This window comes from Ochotona curzoniae, unplaced genomic scaffold (assembly GCF_017591425.1).
Source record: "Ochotona curzoniae isolate NIBS_2020 unplaced genomic scaffold, NIBS_Ocur_1.0 contig_21, whole genome shotgun sequence".
NCBI classification, from domain to species: Eukaryota; Metazoa; Chordata; class Mammalia; order Lagomorpha; family Ochotonidae; genus Ochotona; species Ochotona curzoniae.
The window spans coordinates 10,006,103-10,029,519 of record NW_024465322.1 but is presented as its reverse complement, the minus strand read 5'-3'; the positions used below and the strand labels follow the sequence as shown (position 1 = coordinate 10,029,519).

General features: G+C 48.1%; 1 protein-coding gene across 1 annotated transcript; it reads left to right on the top strand.

Moving 5' to 3' along the window:
- Positions 1–7,910: 7,910 nt before the first annotated feature.
- NAF1 (nuclear assembly factor 1 ribonucleoprotein) lies at positions 7,911–22,746 on the top strand. Its single transcript, XM_040971352.1, has 8 exons — positions 7,911–8,325; positions 10,459–10,627; positions 15,007–15,100; positions 16,842–16,924; positions 18,819–18,979; positions 19,634–19,685; positions 21,189–21,291; positions 21,758–22,746. Exons 1-8 carry the CDS (start codon positions 7,946–7,948, stop codon positions 22,213–22,215), a joined length of 1,500 nt encoding a protein of 499 aa, XP_040827286.1. The 5' UTR covers positions 7,911–7,945; the 3' UTR covers positions 22,216–22,746.
- Positions 22,747–23,417: the final 671 nt, after the last annotated feature.

Genomic DNA, 23,417 nt, shown 5'->3' with positions numbered 1-23,417 from the left:
TGTAATCTGAATTTCAAATAAAATTAAATATTTTTTTTAAAAAAGAAATGGGTTGAATGCATCACCTACGTCAATGTGAGTGCACTTCCACAAACAGTCAGGTTTTTGGAAAATGTAGTCTTTTGTGTCTCCAGGCCTACTTTTCCTGCCTGAATTAACTCCAGGACAGCCGAGCCAAGTGGGCGGCAGGAGTGCTCCCGACAGAGCACACACGGGCTAGAGGTCGGTTGAGGCTAAGTGGAGATCCTGAGGTAGAGCTGGTTAAGGTGGCTAGGAGACGCCTAGAGAGGAGATGCCACGATAGACATCACTTAAGATAGCTACAAACATGTATGCATAACAAATGTAAAATCAGATCGCATGGGATCAGGATAAAACTACAAAGTAGCTTCCGGAAGAAACAGGAAGTACACAGGGCACTGGCCTAGCCATCAGGACAGTGTTGTTTCTTATCAGAGGACTTGAGCTTGACTTCCATGGGCAGCCTTGCTCTGAGCTCCGGCTGTGGACCCTCGGAAGCAGCAGTGTTTGCTCTGGTCATTGGCTTCCTGTCATCCGCATGGGGCCTCGATTGAGCTCTTAGTTCCTGGTGTTGGTGAGCCCCAGCCCTAGCTGCTGAAGGGCATTTGAGAAATGAGCTCTTGAGTGCAGCTCTCTCACTCTCTCTCAGATAATAATAATAGAAATAAGAAAAATTCCACAGAAACGGCTGCAGCGTATGTTCTGGGTCCTGCAGTGCTGCATGTCTGATTGATGCCTTTTAGCTGGGAGTCCGACGCTTGCTGGAGACTGACCTGCCTGAAAGGGTGACTACTCTTCCCTCTCAGCCTGCTCCTCAGACATCATGCACCCGAACTGGATGCATGTGTGCATGCATGCAGGTGCCTTAGTACGCTCCTCAGGCATCATGCACCTGACTTGGACATGTTTGTGGTCAGCAGGTGCCTTGGTACGCTCCTCAGGCACACAGTACAGCCAAGCACTGAAGCCGAGTTTGCAGAGGAATGTAGAGGAGCACTTCAAAAAGTCTGTGGGGAAATGGCATTAAAAGTGTGAGTTTGGGGGTTGCCACCTGCCATGCTGGCATTGATTTGTGGGTGCTGGCTATAGTCCCCAGTCCCCTAGTATCCCATTTCCAACCCAGGTCCCTGCTAATGTTCCTGGGAGATGGCTCAGGTCTGCGGGTCCCTGCAGCCGGGAGGGAGATCCGGATGAAGCTACTGACTGCTGGCTTCGGACTGGAGTGGGGAGTGAACCACCAGACGGAAGATCTTCTCGCACTATCTCTTCTCTCTGGTCTTTGTGACTTTGTTTTAAATAAATCAGCACATTTTTAAAATGTGTTTATTTTGGTGCAAAAAAAAAAAAAGAAAAAAAACTTTTGAAGCATTCCCTCCTTCCAATTTTTTTCATATTTGGAAGATGCATATTATGAAAAAGCTATGCATGGATTTCAAAACCATAATAAATTCATACTTTTCATTTCATTTCCGCACACACTTTTTGAGGCAAGTTTGAAAACAGATTCAACAAAAACAGTGAAGAAATACAAGATGAATATACAGAGTGGGGTGTGTTACAGGAGAAAGCGCGGGGGCAGACAGCCTTGCACGTCTGCCGTGTCCGCGCTGCAGCCTGCAGGTTTGTTTGAATTACCTTCTGCTTGCAGAGCAGCACGCCTCTCTGTAGGCTCTGTGGGCTGCCAGCATCTGGCTAGAAAAATGTATGCACGGTGGAGACTTGCACGGTTTCACAGTCAGATGGCTGGGAAAACCTAGGGGCCATGATCGTGGCGCTGGACTCTGAACATGCAAGCCTCACGCCATGTAATCCCCCAAAGAGCTTTTGCTTTTGTTTTCCGCTGTTCCATTAAATCTGCCCAGTGGGAGTAATCTTTACTCTGTGAAAGCTCAAACCCGCGGACTTCTCTGGTCCTGTTTTTTTTTTTTTTTGCTTTGTTTTGGGGGTTTTATTTTTGCCTTTTCTCTTTGCTGATGACATACACTTTATCGCTGTTGTCAAAATAAAATATAAACCAGTGAAATAAAATCAGAGTTAAGAGGAAAGGCCCTATTAGTCACGTGACCCTCTGGTGTCCAGTGGTTTGGTCACATTGAAAACAGACCTGCTTCCGCGGGACATTAAGCCCAGATATGCCGATCACAAAGTGTATCCTGGGACACGTCGGGAGCGAGAGGTGTGGCCCTTGCGGGCCACACTGAGACAGCCAGCACAGCAGCTGCAGACCACAGCACCACGTGCCGCATACTGCAAAGTGTACACTCAGAGGCACGTCGGCTGGTGTGTGGGTGACACTCATTCCCATGACACCATCAGTCTGGCTACTGTCTGACAGCGGAAAAGCCTCTGATCTTCTCAGGTGGCATAGTCTGAAGTCAGAAACATGAAGCCCTTAACTTTGACTTGGGCAGCATGCCTCGCCTCCCTCCAGCTGAAACTGCTTCGAGACGCCCACTGACTGTGACACAAGGAACGCATTCATCTTCTTACCTTGCGCCACCGTTTCTCCGTTCCCATCTTATCATTCCAGGACTCCAGATCTTTTCTACAAAAGGAAGAGAAGGTCAGCAGGATACAGGGAGGGTGGGAGTCACAACAATGTACACATTTTCTCTTCCAAAACCTTCATAAAACCCACTGACTATCTGCTCTTTAACATCAACATCATAGCCCTGGACCGCATGAGAGGACTGTCGTCTTTGAAATTCTGTGGATAGCTCAGCACTTCCTTAAAGAAGCACCTCTTATATTCTGATACTTTATTCTGAAGTTCCACAGTCCCATCTTATTTTTAAACTTATGTAAAGGAAAAAAAAAGTCATATATTTCACAATACAGGTTTAGAAGCCCTGTGGTACTGCCTACTGTTCCCTACATCCTTCTTGCCCACATCTTTCCCCACTAACTCTCCTCTATTTCTTAAAAAAAATGTTTTATAATGACTTTCTTCCATTTCACTTTGCAATCACAGACCTAATGCTCCATTATATAAAGATTACAACAAATAGCAAGTGGAAAAAAAAAAACCACTATTCATTAAGAGTATAGAAGCAGGCTTCAGGGCAGGTTTGGTAGTCTAACAGGTTGATCCTCTGCCCGTAGTGCCAACATCCATTATGGGTGACCTGACTGTTCCATTTCTGATTCAGCAACCAGCTTGTGCCCTGGGAAAGCAGTGGAGGATGGTACAAGCCCTTGGTCCCCTCTATCCACATGGAGAACCAGAGGAGGCGCTTGGTTAATGATTTTGAATTGGTGCAGCTCTGGTTGTTGTGGCTATTTGGGAAGTAAACCCCAGATGTACAAATTTTCTGTCTCTCCTTCTCTCTGCAAATCTGCCTTTCAACAAAAATAATCTTTTTAAAGTATAGACACAGACTGGAAAATCTAATCAAAATCTCAAAGTGACAATTGCTTGTGTAAGGATTTGTAACATGCTATTACAATCGTGTCATGGAATTTTGCTTGTTCGTAAAGAGGGAACCCTTTATTCCTCCTAGAGAGTTTTGTTTTGGGAAACTGCCTGAGGAGTTCAGTCATATAATCCATCTAGTTTGTGCTCTTGCAATGACAGCAACAGCAATGAGCAACATGGCATCAAGCGTCAAACCACTGTTTGGGATACCTCCATCCTGGCTGGGAGATGCTGCACTTGCCAATGTTCCAGGCGATGGCAAATCTGCTCAGCAACTATCTCAGTCTGAATGGCAGAATGCCATAAACGAGTGAAAATGTCTCTTCTGGGTAAAAACCTCAGGCTTTACAATACAATAGGGCATGATGAGAACTTTTCTTTCTAAAAATAGTTTTGAAAGGGAAAAAGGGAAAGGGCAGAGAGAGGTGGAGAGGGGAGTATCTCCCTCCAGCCGGCTCATTTTTCCAGTGCTCCACAATAGCAGGGGCTGGGTGCCCGGAACACATTTTAGGGCTCCTATGGGGGTGCCAGGTACCCAAGATGCTGAGCCCCTCCCCCCACTGCCTCCCGGGTGTGCATCAGTCAGAAACTACACTGGGGAAGAAGCTGAGACTTCAACTTTCAACACGTAACATGTGGGCAACCCAAGTGGCCTCTGTTTTTCAGACAAATTTCTTCTTAGGAATTCTTTTTGTCCTTTAAAGGCTACGTTTTCTATGTGTGCACTCTGAAGTGCAATATGGTTTTCACCTCATTCATGCAACCTAAATTCTCTCCTGACGTTGATAGCGAGCCTGTAAGCCACTCAGCAATTTTAGGTTTAGCCTCAAGCTGAAGACTTCAGGCTAAGTTTAGCAGCTGTTAGAAACACAGGTGCTGGGAATAGGTAAATTCAGGGCATTTTGGAACATTTAAGCGCCTAGCAAAAGCACCAATTGAAAATCAGTAACCCATTTCAAAGCCAGACAGAGGTACAGCTATTCTTATCTTGACATAGCAAAATTACGCCCACCTCACAGACAACATTCTCATTCCAAGCCAGAGGCCTACTCCTTCAGATAGGATCAGATTGACTTAAACTGAATCACTTGGGCCTTATTTCTACTCCAATCCACAGCCCATCCTGTGTGATCTGCCCCACAAACCTAATTCTTTTTTCTTTCATTTTTCCCATTCAAGAACCTTTACAGGTTTGGTTATGGGGTTTGAGCACTGAAGGAATTGTGAATTAGGCAAAGAATCCAAATTCTTAAAGTTTGATTTCATGAAACAAAGAGAAAGTGAGGATGTAAATAAACATAACTGCAGGTAGAGATAAACAAACCTTAAGAAAAGAACAGTGCGTAGCTGGGGGGCTAAGCAGCCTGGGGCCATCGCCAGCCCAACTCAGGATCACAGCTCCCTGCCTGTGCAGAACCTGTGGGCGAGCGCCTGCACACCCTGGCCACTCGGGTGGCAGGCCTGAATGGAGTTTTCGTTCTGCTTTTGGCTGAAGCACATCCACACACTTGTGGGATTTAGAGAATGAAATATCAGGAGGTAGCTTTGCTTTTCAAATATACAGATAAAGAAATACGCCCCCCCATCCCCCTAACAATGAAACAGTGAGCAATAAGACAGGGAGTGAAGGGTCCAGCATGGTAGCCTAGCAGCTAAAGCCCTTGCCTTGCACGTGCTGGAATGCCATATGGGCACTGGCTCTAGTCCTGGTGGCCCTGCTTCCTATCCATCCAGCTCCCTGCTTGTGGCCTGGGAAAGCAGCAGAGGATAGCCCAAAGCCTTGGGACCATGAATCTGTGTAGGAAACCCGGAAGAGGCTCCTGGCTCCTAGCTTTGGATCGGTGCAGATCCAGCCATTGCGGCCGCGTGGGGAGTGAATTATTGAACAGAAGATTTTCTTCTCTGCCCCTCCTCCTCAATATATATCTGACTTTTCAATAAAAATAAATAAAAAATATTTTTTAAAAAAGATGGGGAGTGACTGGCACTGCAAGGATGCTTAGATGGGGTGGGCCAGAGGCACTCCTGAGTGCACTCTGAACAGACATGAGTGAAGAAGCTGGGCAAATACGAAGCCAGCACAGTAAAGTGAAAATGCCATACATGATGGACAACCTGAAGTTAAATGAAATCACGAAGATCAATGGGTATGTGGCATAAAGATACAAAAATGATCAGGAGGTGGACTGAGAGAGAGAGGGAGAGGGAGAAGGAGAGGGAGAGAGAGAGAGAATGAGAAGCAGGAAGAACGAGCAATGAAATCAGGCAGTCTGAAAGGCGAACCAGCGAGTCTGGATTTGAGCTTGGTGTTATCTGGCGTACTGATGGCTTCCCTTTCATCTCCCTTGTGAATCACCCTGCTCTCCCAGATGCACAGTGCTCCGAACACGTCTACCTCATGATCCACACCCAGAGCAATGCTGTCTGCTGTGTGTGTGCGTGTGTGTGCGTGGGTGCTGCGGGGAGCTTGGAGAGGTCCTAGTGAATTGTCGGGATCAAAGCCGTCTTGGACATGCCCTAACACTGCTGCAAGGTGGAGGGCGGGAGCAGGCTGCTGGCGAGGGCCAGGTACCATCAGCGAGTCAGACGGCTGGCTGCCTGACTGGAACAGACTGCAGCAGGACATGACTCGGAGCTTGCAGGAGTCCTTCCCTTCCTTACACCTGGGGTCAGGCAGGGCCACTTACAAAGAGGTTTTACAGAAAAAGAAGTTTTAAGCAATTTTTGTAAAGCAGATTTCTTGGTCGGATTCATCGATGTATCCGTGCCAGGTTGGCCCTGGAAATGCCTGCACCAGGAGTAGAAATCTACAGAAAAGTTGGCTTCTTGCCTGTGCCAAGTGTCACTTAGCATCACCAGGAAGATGTCTAAGTGGGCCTTAAAGGGGCTAGCACTTATCTTTTCAAAAAAGTCTTTTATTTTCATTGGAAAGGCAGATACACAGGGAGAAGGCAGAGCAGAGAGAATGCTTCTCCCCAGACGGCTGAGCAGATGTAAAGCCAGGAGGCAGGAGCCCCATGCAGGTCTCCCACATGAATTCAGACTCCCAGGGCTATGGTCATTCTCCACAGCTTTCCCAGGCCATAAGCAGGGAGCTGGATGTGAAGTGGAGCAGCCGGGACATGCACTGGAACCCCTAAGTGTGGCTGGTGCCTGCAGGCAGAAGATTAGCCAGTTGAGCCATCACATCAGCCCCAGGGATTTTTTTTTCCCAGATTTCTTTCTTTAATTCATTTGAAAGAGTGACAGAGAGAAACAGCAGCTCACACTGCAACTGCCAATGGGGAAATGGCAGGCAAAGGCATGCCCCCAGCCTGTGGCTCCACCCGGGCAGCTCTTAGTGGAGAGGAAGGATGGCACACAGCCTCCTGGTGGGGAGGCAGGCCTGGGGCTTCTGCCTCTGTTCCCCCACACCCCCTCTCCAGGCAGAAACAAAACTTTGGTTCCCCTGCGGGCTGAGGAAATGGCTTCCTCACAATACGGGAGAGGATGCATACAGCTGCAGGACTCCTGGGGCTGGGGCCCACTCTCACCTTGGCTGACATCCTCCACCAACTGGTTCACTGCCCACACACCCAGCACTGGTCCAGGCTGATGCCAGGAACCTTCTGGGGCAGCGTCTGCTCTCTTCCGGGGGCTGGGTCAGAAGGGAGGCAGGACTCGGCATGCTGTGGCTGCAGGCACTGACTGGCTTCACCAGGATAGGTCCTCACTCTTCATCCTCACTGAGTTTTGTTTATTTTGAAAGGCAGAGGGACAGAAAGCCAGGAAGGGGGCATCTTCCATGACTTAGTTCAGGAATTGCATCGTGGTCTCCAATGTGGGTGGCAGAGCTCCAAACCTGGGACATCACTGACCCCGACATGCACCGGCGGGAAGAGGTGCAGCAGCCTGGACGTGGACTGGTCACTGCAGCATGTGGGTCAGCCACAGCTGCGAAGGCCGCATCACCGTAACGTGGACAGCCAGCTCGGAGCACCACGATGCTGTACTCTGAGAGCGCTTCGGAGAAAGAAAATTCCAGTCACGTCAGGGTTTTTTGTTTTTTACGTATTTATGACGTATCTAACTTCATTTTACTTTACTGACATTTTAAAAAGTGCTCTGGCCCAGACCTGGTTATTGCGGGTATCTGAGGAATAAGCCATTGGATCTCTATTTTTCTGTCAGTCGGCCATACATGGCTGGGATGCACAGAACCCAGCGCCTGTTCTGTGGTGGGGACTCTCTTGGTTCCGACCCAGCCACAGGACACCCTGGCCTGGTGGCTCTCCAGCACCAGAACAAACTGCGGACTTCAAGTGCGCCCCTGAAGACTGGTCCCCCACGTCGCTGAGGCGCCATCCCGCCCCGCACTGCGCTGTCGCGCCGTCGCGCGCCGTGACGTCACGCGTCCTCCCGGAAGTGCCCCTGCGAGCGCGGCGGGGGCGTGTCTCCGGCTGGTTCACATGGCGTTCGCGCACAGACGCGCGAAGTTGGAGTCGGGGCTGTGGTGATCGGCGCTGCGCCATGGAGGTGGTGGAGGCCGCCGCCGCCCAGCTGGAGACGCTCAACTTCAGCGGTGCCGGCGAGGGGCCGGGGGGGCCCCCTCCGGAGCCCCAGATGCCCAAGGAGGGGGACCCCGAGGCCGGGCCACCCGGGGAAGAGCGGGACCCCGAGGCCGGGCACCCCGAGGAGCCCCTGGAGAAGCCGGATCCCGGGGAGTCGGTGGAGGCGCATCCCGTCGGGGAGCAGCCGGACCCCGGGGAGTCGGTGGAGGCGCATCCCGCCGGGGAGCAGCCGGACCCCCGGGAGTCGGTGGAGGCGCATCCCGTCGGGGAGAAGCCGGACCCCGGGCCCGGGCAGCCCGTGGGGACTTCGGATTCGGACTCGGATTCGGACTCGGACAGGTCGGGGAGCGTGGGGGGAGCACGGCCGGGGCGCGGGCCCAGCAGGCCCCGGGGTGCGGAGCGGGGCGCCGGGTGCACGTGTCTGGGGTGCGGGGTGCTGGCCGCCGCGCCCTGCTCTCACCTGGGACTCCGCCCTCACTGCCTCCCCCAGCTGGGTAACCTGAAACGTGCTGTGTGTAATATGTGTCTACAGCAGGTTTCAAGTGAGTCTGTGATCGGGGCAGGAGTGGGGACTGGGGGGGGGGGAGGGTGTCTGATAATTGTTGCCCTAATTGCCCAATCGGTGGCTTTAACTTTTCTTGTTACACTTTTTAGACTTGAGGTTTATTATTATGGTGTTTTGTCTTTGTTTTCCGAAGTTTAGCGTGTGGTCTTGTTTGTTGAACTTGGGTTAGTGGAGATTCGGGAAGCCGATTCTGCTGGAGTGTTTCAAAGTTGACAGCCAACAGAATCCTCGTGGGGAGTGGGTGTTTATGCAGTGAGCTGAAGTTGGTTTCAAGTGGGAAAGCTCTTTGCCGGGAGAGGAAGTCACGTGGAAAGTTAGGAAGCCACACCTAGAGAGGCATCAGAGCTTGGGGGTGTGTTCTGTAGGCTTCTGAACGAGTAAACAAAATAGACACGGGGGAGGAGCATTCTCCTTGGGGAGTGTTGAGGGAGAAAGGATGAAACAGGGTGGAGGCTGGACTAGGTAGACTGGGAAGCAGCGGTAAGCCCATCAGAGTGGAGGCGCCAGGTCGGACTCCATAGGCCGAGCCTCTAACAGTAAGTGGGGGAGTAACCCGGTGCCGGTTTAGAAAGCCGAGGTGGGGTACTGAGTCCTCATAGGAGACCTGAGGGTCTGGCCGCGACTCTGACCACTCTCCCCCGTCAGAGGATGGTGGTTGCAAAGTGAAAGGTGACAGCCTTCTGTGAATGAAGCAGTGTTTTGGTTGATGGTCTTTGGTTTCTAGTTCCTGGTCATCCTGCTGGTTCAGCATGGTTGTCAGGGAGTTCATGGTATAGTTCCAGACAGACATTTGCAGTTGTAAAAAAAAAGCCCTGTGGGAACTTAACCGTTACTTTAGGACTGTTCCTTTGGTGTGTTAGTAAGGAGTTCTAAAGATTTATACCTTGTGATGCTTGAATTCAGCATGCCTAGCTGAGAACACTGCCGAAGACACGTGTTGTTCTCACACACAGCAGGAATAGTAACTCGGTCACTGTGTGTCCCACACTTGGGTGACCTGCACGGGGTTACAGGAGAGACGATGGTGAGTAGGTGCAGGAGGAGCAGTGGGCTACGAGGATGAGTATCGTGGCTGGAGCAGGTGGTATTTATCAGCATCGCTAATGCAGAGAGCGGTTGAGACAGAAGGCCTGAAACAGCCGTATTGGCGGTGAAGACGGGCTGGGGAAGTGGGCCAAGATGCTGTTGACCGCTCTGGAGATGGGACTTTACCCCTGTGAACAGTGTACTTCATCCCATTTACCTTAGTGCAAGTGTGAAGTAGGCGTGGGCCGTCACTGTGTCCAGAAGGCAGCCAGAGTGGAGAGGTGTCAAGCCTGGAGATTTAGAAGTTGATCTGCATACGGGTAATTGTAGCAGTGGTTGGAGTTGCTGAGGCTATTCATGAAGCTAGTACAGAGGAGAGCAGCTGGTGGCTGAGGGTGGAGCCATAGAATCACCTGCTAAGGGGGCAGGCGGGGAGAGCCAGGAACAGAGCCCTGCCAAGGCAAGGAGTCCTGGTGCCTGCTTCTGTGACAGTCGGACGGTCCAAGGAGTTTGCGGCAGACAGTGGTGGATGTAGTTGGTAACCGAGGTGTTCCCAAGTTGAAGGCTGAGAAGACGGAATGCTGACTCTTGTTCATCTGGAGGTTGAGGACAGAGGTTGCCCAGAGCTCACTGTCAGTGATTTGTCCTTTGCTTGATTATTGAAATATGTGTGAAATTACTGAAACCGCATTTGGATCATACCAGGGTTTTGAAAATATTCTTGGTGAATTGAAGACTAGTTACCCATGACTGTAGTCAGCTTCAATATTGCTGGCTTTGGATTAGTTCAACTATAAACATGTACAGTAAGATTCCTTGTTGAATAATGTTAATACCACAATATAATACTTAACTGAGTTTTAACTTTTTCTGTTTTACAGCGACTCGGATTCAGATAGTTCAACCTCTTCTTCCTCGTCTTCATCTTCCTCCTCCTCTTCGTCTTCTGAATCACTTCCTCTGGTGCTGTCAGATGGAGAAGATGATTTACAAGCTGAGAAGGAGAGCAAGAATTTTCCTCTTAAAACAAAAGATGAGTTACTTCTTGATGTAAGTACTTAGATCTGCTAAGTTTTATTTGCATGTTTGACACCATTGTGGTTCAGTTATTTGTCTTACTTGGTCTCGACCTAAGTAGAAATAAGATTCTTCGAAAGCAGATATTTCCTTGGGAACACTGTAGTGTTGCAGGGGGAAGTGCAGGCCAAAGTAAAGCCTGAGTGTGTTCAGGGACATAGAGACAAAGGAGGTTCCTGGCGGTAAGTGAGGAAACTGCGGAAGATGTTCAATTAAAGTCATCCCTGAAGATTAGTGACAGCAGTGGCACCCATCTCCAGCTGCACAGCTTCTGGGCATGTGTCCTTGCATAAGTATTCTTTGGCAGCGGCTAGGAGCTGCAGACCCAGTCTGGCCTCTGAGGGAGCCTCATTGCTCAAGGCGTCCCTGCTCGGGGTCTAAGTCATCAGGGACTTAGAATCCAGAGCCGCAGGTGGGCCCTCCCTGGCAAGGCAGGCACATCTTACTGATGGGCTTCACGCCCACCCATTTCACTTTTGCTTCTGTTATGTTTCCTGCTGCGTTGTTCATGCCTTGGAAGCTTCTGGGTTTGTGTGCAGGGAGTCATGCTCCCGTGCTGCCTGCATGTTGATAACTTGTAATAGCCTGTTTACACAAAGCCTCCCAGCTCTGACAGTTGTCTAGATGTGTGGTAGGTGGGTATGGTTTCTTGTTGCGTCTTCATCACCTTGCTGTGTACACGTTCCTCATTACCTACTTAAAAACCAACAAATGAATGGCAGTCTTGCAGGTGTATGGCTATCTCATTGCTCTAATGAGATCTGGATAGCTTACTTGCCAATACCTGGAGATTTGGTGTTCACATCGTAGAAGCCCAGTTCACCATCAGAAAATCAGAACGGCTCTGTGGTTGCAAAGAAGCCGTGGAGCATGTTCTCTGAGAACTGAGTTCATTTCTGGTCTTCGTCCTTTAAGTCTGAGTTCTCAGTTGTGAGTAATTAACAGTTACAGAGTGCAGGGATGGGCGTCCTTGTTCTTAGACATTGTAGTACAGTTTCTCATTCGCCGGGTGCTGTGTGAAACATCAGTCTAGTTTGTCTACCACGGTGTGCAGCGCAGGGAGACTGACATGTAATAAAGCAGAAAGAAACACTTTGAATGATTTAGTGCTATTGTATGACTGTATGTGTTGCTCATATCGGAAACGTCCCTTTTCACTAGCAGTACGTTTTTAACTTCCTAGAACTTAGAACAATGGGTTGATCTGTTGTTTTTTATGCAAGTTCTTAGCAGTCACTTAGGAGAATAGAAGAGGCAACTAGACCCTTTACATTTTAGGTTCTTGAATATTATGGAAATTTATTGAAGTTCCCAGTAATTTGGAACACTCTGCTAATAGAGAGATGTCTCAGAGTGACGTGTTCTTGGTTCTTAGGGTTCTTACAGAATGTATTAGGACTGCTTCAGGATTCAAGTTCAGAGGAAGAGAATGGCTCAGTTCTGAAAACCAGGTTACGGCTTGTCCTCAGTGTCTTCAGGACTCTGTTACTCATTTGGGCTAATGGTTTGGCTTCTTTGAGACTTGGTAAATAGCTTGGAACAGATCACCAGGGCGCTGGGATGGGTACTCGCGTTGGCTGATCCTAAGGCCGAGGCCATTGCTTTTTGTGTGGGCAGGTGTGTAGGAGTGTGCGAGTGCCTTTGTGGAAGTGTGTGCTGAGCAGAGCACATGGGCGGTGCCAGGAAGGCTTCTGGAAGAGCCATTTGACAGAAGTGTGAATGTGGGTGTATTTTGAGGAAGGAGAGGGTTCCACCCTGTGCAATGAGTTCTCTGTCACAGCACAAAAATGCCTCTAGGATTCCTGGAGGAGATGCCAGCCAGCAGTGGGAGTCATCCTCTAGAAGTGCTTATCATGGGTGGCCCATTTTGGACCGGAACAGAGATGACACATGACCGCGCCAACACAAGGGTTTACTGTGAGCCTCGTTGGCTGAAGAGCGCTGGCGCTCAGGCGGCTGTGGGCCGACCTTGCTGCGCCTTCATGTGCTCTTGGACATTCTTTAAAGGCTGGCTTCTTCTGTTTACCTTGTAAAAAAAGTCTTTAATTTTAGTCTGCACATGGATTTATGTGTTCTTGACTCAAAATCTGATGTCTTTTTTACTTTCATTTTCTAAACACACTGACAAACGTTACATTTCTTTATTCACATTTGGGATTTAGCCTACATTTCTGTTTTGTTTTACTAGAAAAATGGCAAGCCACTCTTCCTGGGAGGCAGCCCGTCATTTGCATTGTTCTTTTAAAATTCAATCTCAGATGCGGTTCATTTTTTGAATTGGATTAAAATTATCTTATCATCTGAAGATTTAGTTGCAATGTAATTAAACAAAATGTGGAGGTTGTAAGGGAAAGACAAGTAGCAGAGGAATTGCTGACCTGTCGGCCCTGGGGAGCCTGTAGCGCTCTTCGTTGCTGCATGGCTTCGTGATGTGGTGGAAAGCACTACCACGCGGATGAACTTGAATGCGGAGAACGTCCGCAACCTCCGTGATGACTCCAAGGCAGCATGTGGCTTATGGCTCTGGAACTCCATCAGTGCTTCAGTGAATTGGAAAATTAGGTTCTTTCTGAGAAATGCTCTCATCAGTTTTCTCCCTAACTTTTCATTCAACTACATTAAATGTAATTACAAATTTAGAAGCATAAAAATGTTTGCGATTGTGATATTCTAAAGTCTGAATCAGAAATATATTTTATAAATTTAATACCAATTATTTAACCTTCTATGTGCTTCTAGCAAGGGAGGTTGACTTCTGGCCAGAAAACTGTGTAAAGCTCCTGAAATCATTTGGTGTGACCCTGCCAAGGCGACTGCAGGTGGGGTCTGAAATTCAGTCTATAGCAACATGAATCTTAAATAGTCTACAAATGCTAATATGAATGCTTAACTATCTCTAACAGAAAAAAAGAAAAGAAAAGGAAAGAAAAGCAAAGCTTCCATACTGTGACTTTTAGGCATGGAAGTGGGACGTACTTCAGCAGAGATAATGTGTGTTTATGCGTATAATACAGCGGCACCAAAATGCCTGTAGCCAGTTCCTGGAAAACTCAGTCTCTGCGTGGAGACTGCGTCGGACGTACAAGTGCACGTTGAAGTTAAGGTGACTGCATTGGAGCCGTTCTGATATTTAGCAGTGTAGACGCTTACTTTTTAAAGATTCATCTATTTTTACTGGAAAAATAGATGTTTAGAGAGAAGGCTCTTCCATCTGTTGGTTCACTCCCCAAAAGGCTGCAGTGATGAGGCTGACCTGGTGGAGAGGCTGGTTGCCGGCTCTCCCACAGTGAGTTCATTGAGGCTCTTAGGATGGCGCTTGTACAGAATTCTGGATCAAAAATGGCATGTGTGAGAAGCAAAGTATGTTTTAGCTGTCTGCTTCTCAATTATTGCGTGTGTGCTTGCTATGGGCATTTGTAGAGTGTAGTGTTTCCTTCTCAGTAATGTGTGTGTGAAAACGGTCTTTCCAATAAAGAAGTCAGAAAGCTGTGTTCAAATTTCCATGGCAGATACGATTAATGTAATACATTCGTCTCTTGGAGGTTCACTGAGCCTTCCTCATGCACTCCTGACCCACAGAGCTGGGGGCCTGGCACTCTCGAGCCTTCTCCAAGAAAAGCTTTCTTTGGAGTTAATGCGACTGGGCAAGGGTCAACAGCAGAAAGTTTTATTTAATTTGAATAAAGTCAGTTTTATTCTTAGATTCTTTTCCAACTTTGTTTCTACTTCCATACCCAGTTTCCATAGCAACTGAAACATGGATTGTAGCTGGGTCAGAAAAATCTTTGGGCGTGAAGAACCTTTCTGCTGGAGGGATCAGGCAGTGCCTTCCCAGCTGCTTGTAGTCTTGGCCTGCATCTGATGCCTCACTGGTAGGTGTCGTGGCCTCCGTGTCCTGGAGAGATGAGAGATGTCACCTCCTCTTCACACAGCTCCCAGGACAGCTGCCTCTGTTCTGTTTAGTCACCAGCTCAGTCGTTACTGATTTACTTCTGTGGATATTATCCTTACGTTAGAGTTACATTGCTTTCCAATGGAATGTCCCTGCATCCCTTCCTAATTCTTCCCTACCCTCTTTTTTCTGGTCTCTTGTTCAAATATGATTGGAAAAACAGGAATTAGACTAAATTCTTAGGCAAATTGTATTTCCAGTCTACAGTGTAGCTGCCCTGAGTCGCTGGAGAGGTGGGAGAAGTGCTGACGGAGTCCATGAAGCCTGTCAAGGGTGCCATGACTAGATGCTTTACTAAGCACCCGAGGAGCTTCTGGGCACGCCCAGGGGTGTGCACACCTTAAATGGAGAGCATGCGTGGTTGGAGCTGGGAGAGATTAATGCTTTCTCTCTGTTAAAGGAACTACCCTCTGTTGAAGAGCTCACTGTAATCCTGCCTGAAGACATTGAGTTAAAGCCTCTTGGAATGGTTTCCAGCATTATTGAACAATTAGGTACGTAAATAACTTTACTAATCAAATGGTTTCATCACACCTCTACTAATAATCTAATAAAGGACTTCAAGGGCAGTCCATTTCTTTGAAATATGTGAAGACACTTTATTTTGTAGTCAAGTTTAAAGGGATAAAAGTATTTTTTAGTCTGTTTTTATTTATTTTTAGTCTGGTTTTTACTGACAACCTTTTCTCCAGAATATTCTTTGAATTGCCATGACTGTTTTTTCTCACTGCTGAAGCAGATTGCCCCAAACTAGAAAGCCACATTTATGTCTTTTCTGAAGACAATGGGTATCTCGGGGACCAGGCTCAGGATGCCCAGCACACTGGGTCCCTCCCAGGAGACTCAGGATGCCTGGCACACTGGGTCCCTCTCAGGAGGCTCTGGGGGTGCCCGGCACACTGGGTGGCTCCCAGGAGGCTCTGGGGGTGCCCGGCACACTGCGTCCCTCCCAGGAGGCTCTGGGGGTGCCCGGCACACTGGGTGGCTCCCAGGAGGCTCTGGGGGTGCCCGGCACACTGGGTGGCTCCCAGGAGGCTCTGGGGGTGCCCGGCACACTGGGTCCCTCCCAGGAGGCTCTGGGGGTGCCCGGCACACTGGGTCCCTCCCAGGAGGCTCTGGGGGTGCCCGGCACACTGGGTCCCTCCCAGGAGGCTCTGGGGGTGCCCGGCACACTGGGTGGCTCCCAGGAGGCTCTGGGGGTGCCCGGCACACTGGGTGGCTCCCAGGAGGCTCTGGGGGTGCCCGGCACACTGGGTCCCTCCCAGGAGGCTCTGGGGGTGCCCGGCACATTGGGTGGCTCCCAGGAGGCTCTGGGGGTGCCCGGCACACTGGGTCCCTCCCAGGAGGCTCTGGGGGTGCCCGGCACACTGGGTGGCTCCCAGGAGGCTCTGGGGGTGCCCGGCACACTGGGTGGCTCCCAGGAGGCTCTGGGGGTGCCCGGCACACTGCGTCCCTCCCAGGAGGCTCTGGGGGTGCCCGGCACACTGGGTCCCTCCCAGGAGGCTCTCGGGGTGCCCGGCACACTGGGTGGCTCCCAGGAGGCTCTGGGGGTGCCCGGCACACTGCGTCCCTCCCAGGAGGCTCTGGGGGTGCCCGGCACACTGGGTCCCTCCCAGGAGGCTCTGGGGGTGCCCGGCACACTGCGTCCCTCCCAGGAGGCTCTGGGGGTGCCCGGCACACTGGGTGGCTCCCAGGAGGCTCTGGGGGTGCCCGGCACACTGCGTCCCTCCCAGGAGGCTCTGCAGGTTTCTCATAGAATTACAACTTTTTGTAAAAAATGGAAACAGCCTGTCGTGTTATTTGATACATCCAGGCCTTGTTATGGGAGGGGGATAGTCGCTGAGGCGTATTACTCCAATTTGAATATTATTTATTTTGGTGCTCTTCTGAAGTGGCCTGTAGTGCCTGAGGCTGAGGCAGGTAGGTGCAGAGCCGGAGTGGGAGTGGGCACAGTCACCTGACCCTGCAGTATCAGCAGGCAGCTCTCCCTGAGGCTGGGGCAGGTGCAGAGCCCGAGTGGGAGTGGGCACAGTCACCTGGACCCTGGGGCGTCGGCAGGCAGCTGCTCCCTGAGGTTGCATTGATGATGCAGAGTGCATGTGGCCATCTGAACAGCTCTGCCTAATGCCTGCCTTTCCAGAGCTGGTTTAAGTTGTGTGGGAATTATGTTCTATATTCTCATGAGAATTCTACGGTTATCTTCTGATTAAATGTTGACACTGTCTTGTTTTTCAGTAATAATTGAATCTATGAGTAGCTTGCCTCCTGTTAATGAAGAGACTGTAGTTTTTAGGAGCGATCGACAAGCAGCAGGCAAGGTTGGTAAAGCATGCTTCACATCCTATGGTTTCACTGACTTTCCTTATTTTTCCTTCCTACTGGGACAACTCTGCGGGTCCTTCCTTGGTAGGGAACACTGTCGCCATCAGAGAGAGGATGCCAGGCAGTGAACAGAGGACACACGTCCTCCCGAGGTCAGACATGGACACTGGGTCCTCATTTCCTGGAGCGAGGCGGCCACGTCAGTCACAAGCCTCCTAAAGCATGCGGCACAGTGCTTTGTCAGTTCCATGTGCTAAGTAACTGTTTATTGGGTGGGAAACAAGCAAATGAAGCAGCCACTATCTTTGGAATAATAAATAAATGACTGGAGCCTACTGTTTTCCAGGTGAGCAACACTTGGCTTCTTTTGTTGTTGTTTTAGCAGATAAAACTAATTTATGCTTAAATGGGGAAAAAGCAGATATTGTATATTCTCTGTTAGTGGCTCCCTGGCATGTGTTCTGATTTTCCTGTTATTTTTGTTCTAACACAAATTAAAAAGAGATTGGCTTTTTCAGATTCCTAGTCACTGATGCAAAGCAGTCCGTGTCAGAATTAACTGAAGTTTATCATAGAGCTAATATTTTTGGCAGATTTTAAGTAAGTTTGTGAGGGGAAAGTAGCTTGATATTTGCAAATGTTGTGCTGTGTTTATCTTTTCCTTCTTGAATACAGACACATAATGTTTGTGCAAGCGTGGGTTTCAGGTTTTAAAAAGAAAGTATGATATGTATAAACTGCTGAGAGTTGGTGCCTGTGTAATTCGGGGCTCACCGCCGAGGGGACTGAGAGAGAGGGAAAGTGGCAGCCCTGAGAGCCCTCTGTGCCCAGGGACCCACTGCCTCACAAGAAACCTTTTTCTGAAGGTTTATTATTATTTTTTAATTGGAAAGGCAGATATACAGGGACAAAGGGAGACAGAGAGAAAGACTTTCCCATCCACTGATTCTCTCCCTAGGTAGCCCGAGCTGATCCAAAGCCAGGAACCTGTTCCGGGTCTCCCATATGGGTGCAGCGTCCCAAGGCTTAGGGCCATCTTTAGAGGGCTTGCTTTATCTATCTATTTATTTATTTGTTTATTTATTTCTTAATCAACAATCAGATCATGGAGAAAGAGAGAGAAAGAGAGTAATCTTCACCTAATTGGTTCATTTCCCAAATGGCTGCCACAGACTGAAACTGGAACTAGGAACTTCATCCATTCTCTCACATGGGTGGCAGTGACCCAGATGGAACAAGCCAGACTGATGGAGACAGAACAAGTGAAAGAGAGAGTTAGCACTTTCATCTGCTGGCTCAATCCTCCCGTGTCTGAACTTGCTGGGCTCAACCAGGCAGAAAGCAAGAGCTGAGAGCTGCATCTTGGTCTCCCATGTGGGCAGCAGGAGCCGGGAGCTGCATCTTGGTTTCCCATGTGGGCAGCAGGAGCCGGGAGCTGCATCTTGGTTTCCCATGTGGGCAGCAGGAGTGGGAGCTGCATCTTGGTCCCCCATGTGGGTAGCAGGAGCCAGGTGCTGCATCTTGGTCCTCCATGTGGGTAGCAGGAGCCGGGAGCTGCATCTTGGTCTCCCAAGATGGACAACAGGAGCCAGGGGCCTCTTCCAGCCATGCATGCTGGTGCAGGGTCCCAAGAACTGGAGCTGTGCTCTGCCGTTTTCCCAGGCCATAAGCAGGGAGCTGGCTGGGAAGTAGAGCAGTTACGACATGAACTGGAACCCATGTGGAATTCCAGTTCCTGAAGGTGGATGATTGGCTTATCAAACCACAATGCCTGCCCAGGTTTTTGTTTGTTTGTTTTGTTTTGTTTGTTTTTTCCTTTAAAGAAAATGTTGCTAATTCTGAATTAAATTGTTTTACATACTAAAGAAAAACCTTAATGTTTCTTCTTAGATATTTGAGATATTTGGACCTGTTGCACATCCGTTTTATGTGCTAAGATTTAATTCTTCAGATCACATTGAGAGTAAAGGGATTAAAACAAAGGAGACTATGTATTTCGCTCCATCAATGAAAGACTTCACCCAGTATATATTCACAGAAAAGCTGAAACAGTAAGTATTCTTTTTACGTTGCATTCTTTGCTGATGTTGTGGTAGCTTTCTTTTTTTTAAGCCTGTCTTCCAAAGCATCAGGGCAGCTCTGGAAGTCCGTTTGTTTTGTGACTCTGTAGGTGAGACGTATATCCAACGTCGGCCTCCCAGGAGCATGTTCGCGTCTGGTGCATGTTCTGAATTCCGATTCTGAATACTTCGGGGTTTTTTTAAACTGTTACTTCAGTATTAGTATTATTTAAGTGTTATTTTCGGTTTTATGTTGTCTTTGAATTATATTAATAGAGGCCACAATCCAGTAACACTATTTCTCTGTTAAAATAAATGTAGATGATGCATTGTGTAAATACAGTTCCTCAGGAACTATAAAGGAGTATCCTCAGAACTGGGCCCGGCTGGATGGCACGGGGAGCTTCCATGTTAAGTCTCTGAATCTCATTTATTTGAGATGAAAATTTTGATTTTGATAATTAGTTGAGTTTGTTTATTTGTAATCTTGCTCAAATGTACTTCTAGCCTGCATTGCAAAACTGTTGCAGACGCTGGCCGGCACACGCACAAGCCGCTACCGCGTCCTGCTTCTAGTGCTCCCATGTTCATTATTATACCACTGTGCCATGCGTGCCGATGTACTTCATGCATCTTCTTTTCCAGGGACAGGGGATCAGATGCGTCCTGGAAGAATGATCAGGAGCCGCCCCCAGATGTGAGTAGAAGGCTGTTAGCTGTGGTTTGCCTTCGTGCATCGCTCCTACTGCTAGTGGGACAGCTGCCCCTGCCAGCCCCTGCCCTTCTGCTCTAAATGACTGCTCATACCCTTCAATACACGTTGATCATTTTTTGAAAGCGGGTGATATATTTGAAAGAGCTGCAGAGTAAGGGATAGAGGCAGAACAAGAGCTCCTGTACGCCAGGTCCCTCCCAGAGTGGCCAGGCCCTGGGCTGGACCCAAACCCAACCAAGAGCCAGGAGTTTCTTTGGAGTTGGCTTGTGTGGGTGCAGGGACCCAGGGCCTGGGCCACCCTCTGCTTTCCCACGTATGTTAGTCCCATGTAATATTTTGATAATTACTTTAAATATCAGCTTATTTTCTTTGTGATTTACTGTTGTAGAATGTCATTATTTTTAAAAATCTTACTCTTTAGTAAATTTAACAGAAAGGATGTCAAGATGTTTATTATGGTATTTTAGTAAAAAAAAAAAAAAACAAAAAAAAAGCTGATGTATTTTGGAGATACAAATCACAGAATCTACTAGCCTTTATTATACATTATATTTATGTTCCTTGGAAGTGATCACTTAATTTTCATGTATCCATGTCAACAAGACAATAGTTCTGTGTTCTCAGGTAACTTGATAATTATTTGTTTTCTAGAAATTTGGAATAAATTCACAAATTCATGAATAATATGAATGTACTTGATATGTAAATCGGAAAATTTTTTTACTTTGGATGAGTTTTCTGTGGAAATTTTGAGCAGGTTTTGTTTTGTTGCCTGGTTGCTTGTTGGTTTGGTTTTTGCTCCCACTTGCTTCAAAGTTACTGCAATTCAACATTAATGAAGTGTAGTCCTGTTTTGGAAGTGTCGTTTCATATGGTGCAAAGGAAGACCATTATGTGCGAGAGGTTGTAAGTGGACTGAGCACTCTTCACCTGGCCTTTGGATTGCAGGCTTTGGGTCAGCAATGCTACAGATGCTGTTTGTTAAATTCTGAGTTACTGAGCAGGAGGCAGGCGTGAGGCAGGTTGGAGGATTTACTAAGAAAGGGATCGCTCATTGGGCATTCTAAGTTATCAGAAGTACTGCTGGAATCGCATATTGTTTTTAAAGTCATTGAAATATCTGTCTTGTGAAAGCTCAACATGACAGTACAGTGCTGCTGTTTCCGACCTAAGCAGTGACTTCCTGATTATGGTCATGTTAATTGCTCCATCATCTTAGCTTACTGCGAAACAGAGTTGGGAGTCCAGGTTCTGTGCAGTGCTCTCGCCCTCCCCTGACAGATGGCGGAATCAGGATGCCAGTGGCTGTAGTCCTTTTCCAGTGTTTATTTGTTCAGTATTACTAGAAAATGCTTAGGATCAAAGGGGCCACCATTTTATTTAGGTAGTGGCACATACAGGGTTAGTCTGAGTCCCCTCTGAGTTGGTACTGTTGACTCAGTCAATAAATTAATTTGACATAATGTATGTATTTTTCTTTGCAAGGCCTTAGATTTCAGTGATGATGAAAAAGAAAAAGAAGCCAAACAGAGAAAAAAATTACAACTGCAAGGCCGGAAAAGACCCAAATCTGATTTTATGGAGCAAGGTACGTCTGTCTTCATTTACATTTACACAAGCAGAGCAGTGACAGAACTAAAGGAAGTGCTGGGATTCTCTTGGTCCTTGCCCCGGCATCCAGCAGGCATTGTCTTCCAGCGCGTTCCACGTTGCACGGGAGGAAGAGAGTAACAAAGGCTAGTTCGTTCTCTGACGTAGATATCAGGAGTACAGCTGCCGGGCTGTGTGCTGGGTAATAGCTCATGCCAAGCTATTTTGTAGTATGGCTGTATTATTTTATATTCACATGCAGGGACTGTTTGGCTGTATTTTTGCAGGCATTTGGTGACATACTATTATTTTACTGTTCTGGTTGTACATAGCTGTGGTAATAACGTTCATTAACTTGTACAGTTTTCTAACTGCAGTAAGATATACTGGTAATGAAAGAAACGGAATCGTTGAGATTGTTACCATGTTTTCTAATATGCTGTGCCTTTTTCCTTCCCTCGAAGGTGATGATTTTGCTGAAATACATCAGAACTGGAACGCCTACAGCTCCGCTGCAGAGCCTGCCAAAGGATTCCACGGCCGGGAATTTGCCCGAGGCTCTGCGAGGGCTCGCTGCCCTCCAGCTTGGCACGGGGGGCCACCGCCTCAGCAGTTCTACCGCCCAGAGCACTCAGTGTGCCAGGAGATGGCAGCGTATCCGGGTCCTGGACAAGAGACCCCCGTCACGCCGCACTACCCATTCCCTCCTCCAGTGTACGACATGCAGAACTTCTCACTTCCCCCGCCGCCGCCGCCGCCGCCACCGCCCCCCACGCTGCCCCCGCCCCCAGCCGTGAACATGGGCTGGGCTGCCCCAATGCTTAACCTGCCTTACTCCCTCCCCCCTCCCCCGCCCCCTCCCCCTCCTCCTCCCCCGCCCGCCCCCGGGGATGGGCAGTCTCATTTTGGATCTTACTATTAGATGATAGTATGCATTTCCAAAATAACAAGGACTTTTCATAGTATTTAATAGGATATTCTATTTTTCAAGAGAAGAAAGTAATTATGGAGCTAGACTTTTGGAAAAACTGTAAAATACTAAATGACTCAGTTTTGGGCTGATATGTATCTGTGTATATAAACAGCATAGATAGTATGAGAGAAGCCAGAGTGATCTCCAGTCGGAAACTTCCAAGTGTTGGCTTACGGTCACAATGCTAGACACATAGAAAATATTAAAAGTCTGGATATCCTACATGTATAAAATGTATATTAAACTTAAATAAATTTTGTATTGACACTTCCATTCCCACTGCAAGGTAGCTCATTAGCCAACTGAAAAATTCCTAAATGAAAAAGGCTTCTGGTCCCAAGCATTTCAGGTAAGAGCTACTCAACCAATAATAAATGTGAAATATGCTAAACACACTAATTAATTGTCTTCTTGTTATAATATGAAATTGGGAGGCTGAAGCCCTATTGAAAGTCTCTAAAATAAACTATTTTTATGAAACTTGACACTTGATTTTGATCATGCATACACCTTACGAGTGAATTTTAATGATTTTTAAAGCAAATACAAAGTGTTTTGTCTGTTCACAGGCCAGTGTCTCTCACTTCCATCACTTCAGTACTCTTAAGAAGCTTTTACTACTTCAGCTTCAGAGTAAAGCAGAGACAGATCTGTCCTCCATGAGGTGGTCTGGTGTCTCACATACACCGCACAACAAGGCTTGCTTCACACCAACTAACAATTTATAGCTTTTAATGAGATGGACATAAGGCGGTAGATGTAAGGAAATCAGTTCTACTGATTCCACCCGATGCAGTCAGTAATTTGGCAAGAGCCCCAAGTGAGCTCTTCAGGGCCAGTCCGGATCCAGTGTCCGCTTTCAGGAGAAACGGGGGCGGCATGATGCACTGGGGCCAGCCCTGAGCTCTGTTTTGGTGTGTGAAGCTTCACCAAGTATGAATTAGAAAAAGATTTTTTCCTCCTTCTAGTCAGTTCGCCTTACTGACTTTCTCAGGTGTGGAAACCTACAAAACTCTAAGCTCTCCTAAGACCCTCTAGCTTTCCAAGCTTCATCTCGGCATTTGTTTCCAGGGAATGCAACCTCTGCCTCCAGGCTCTTTATCACGTCCAGCCACCAGCCTGCTTTTATCCTAGTGTCCCTCAACTGTGCT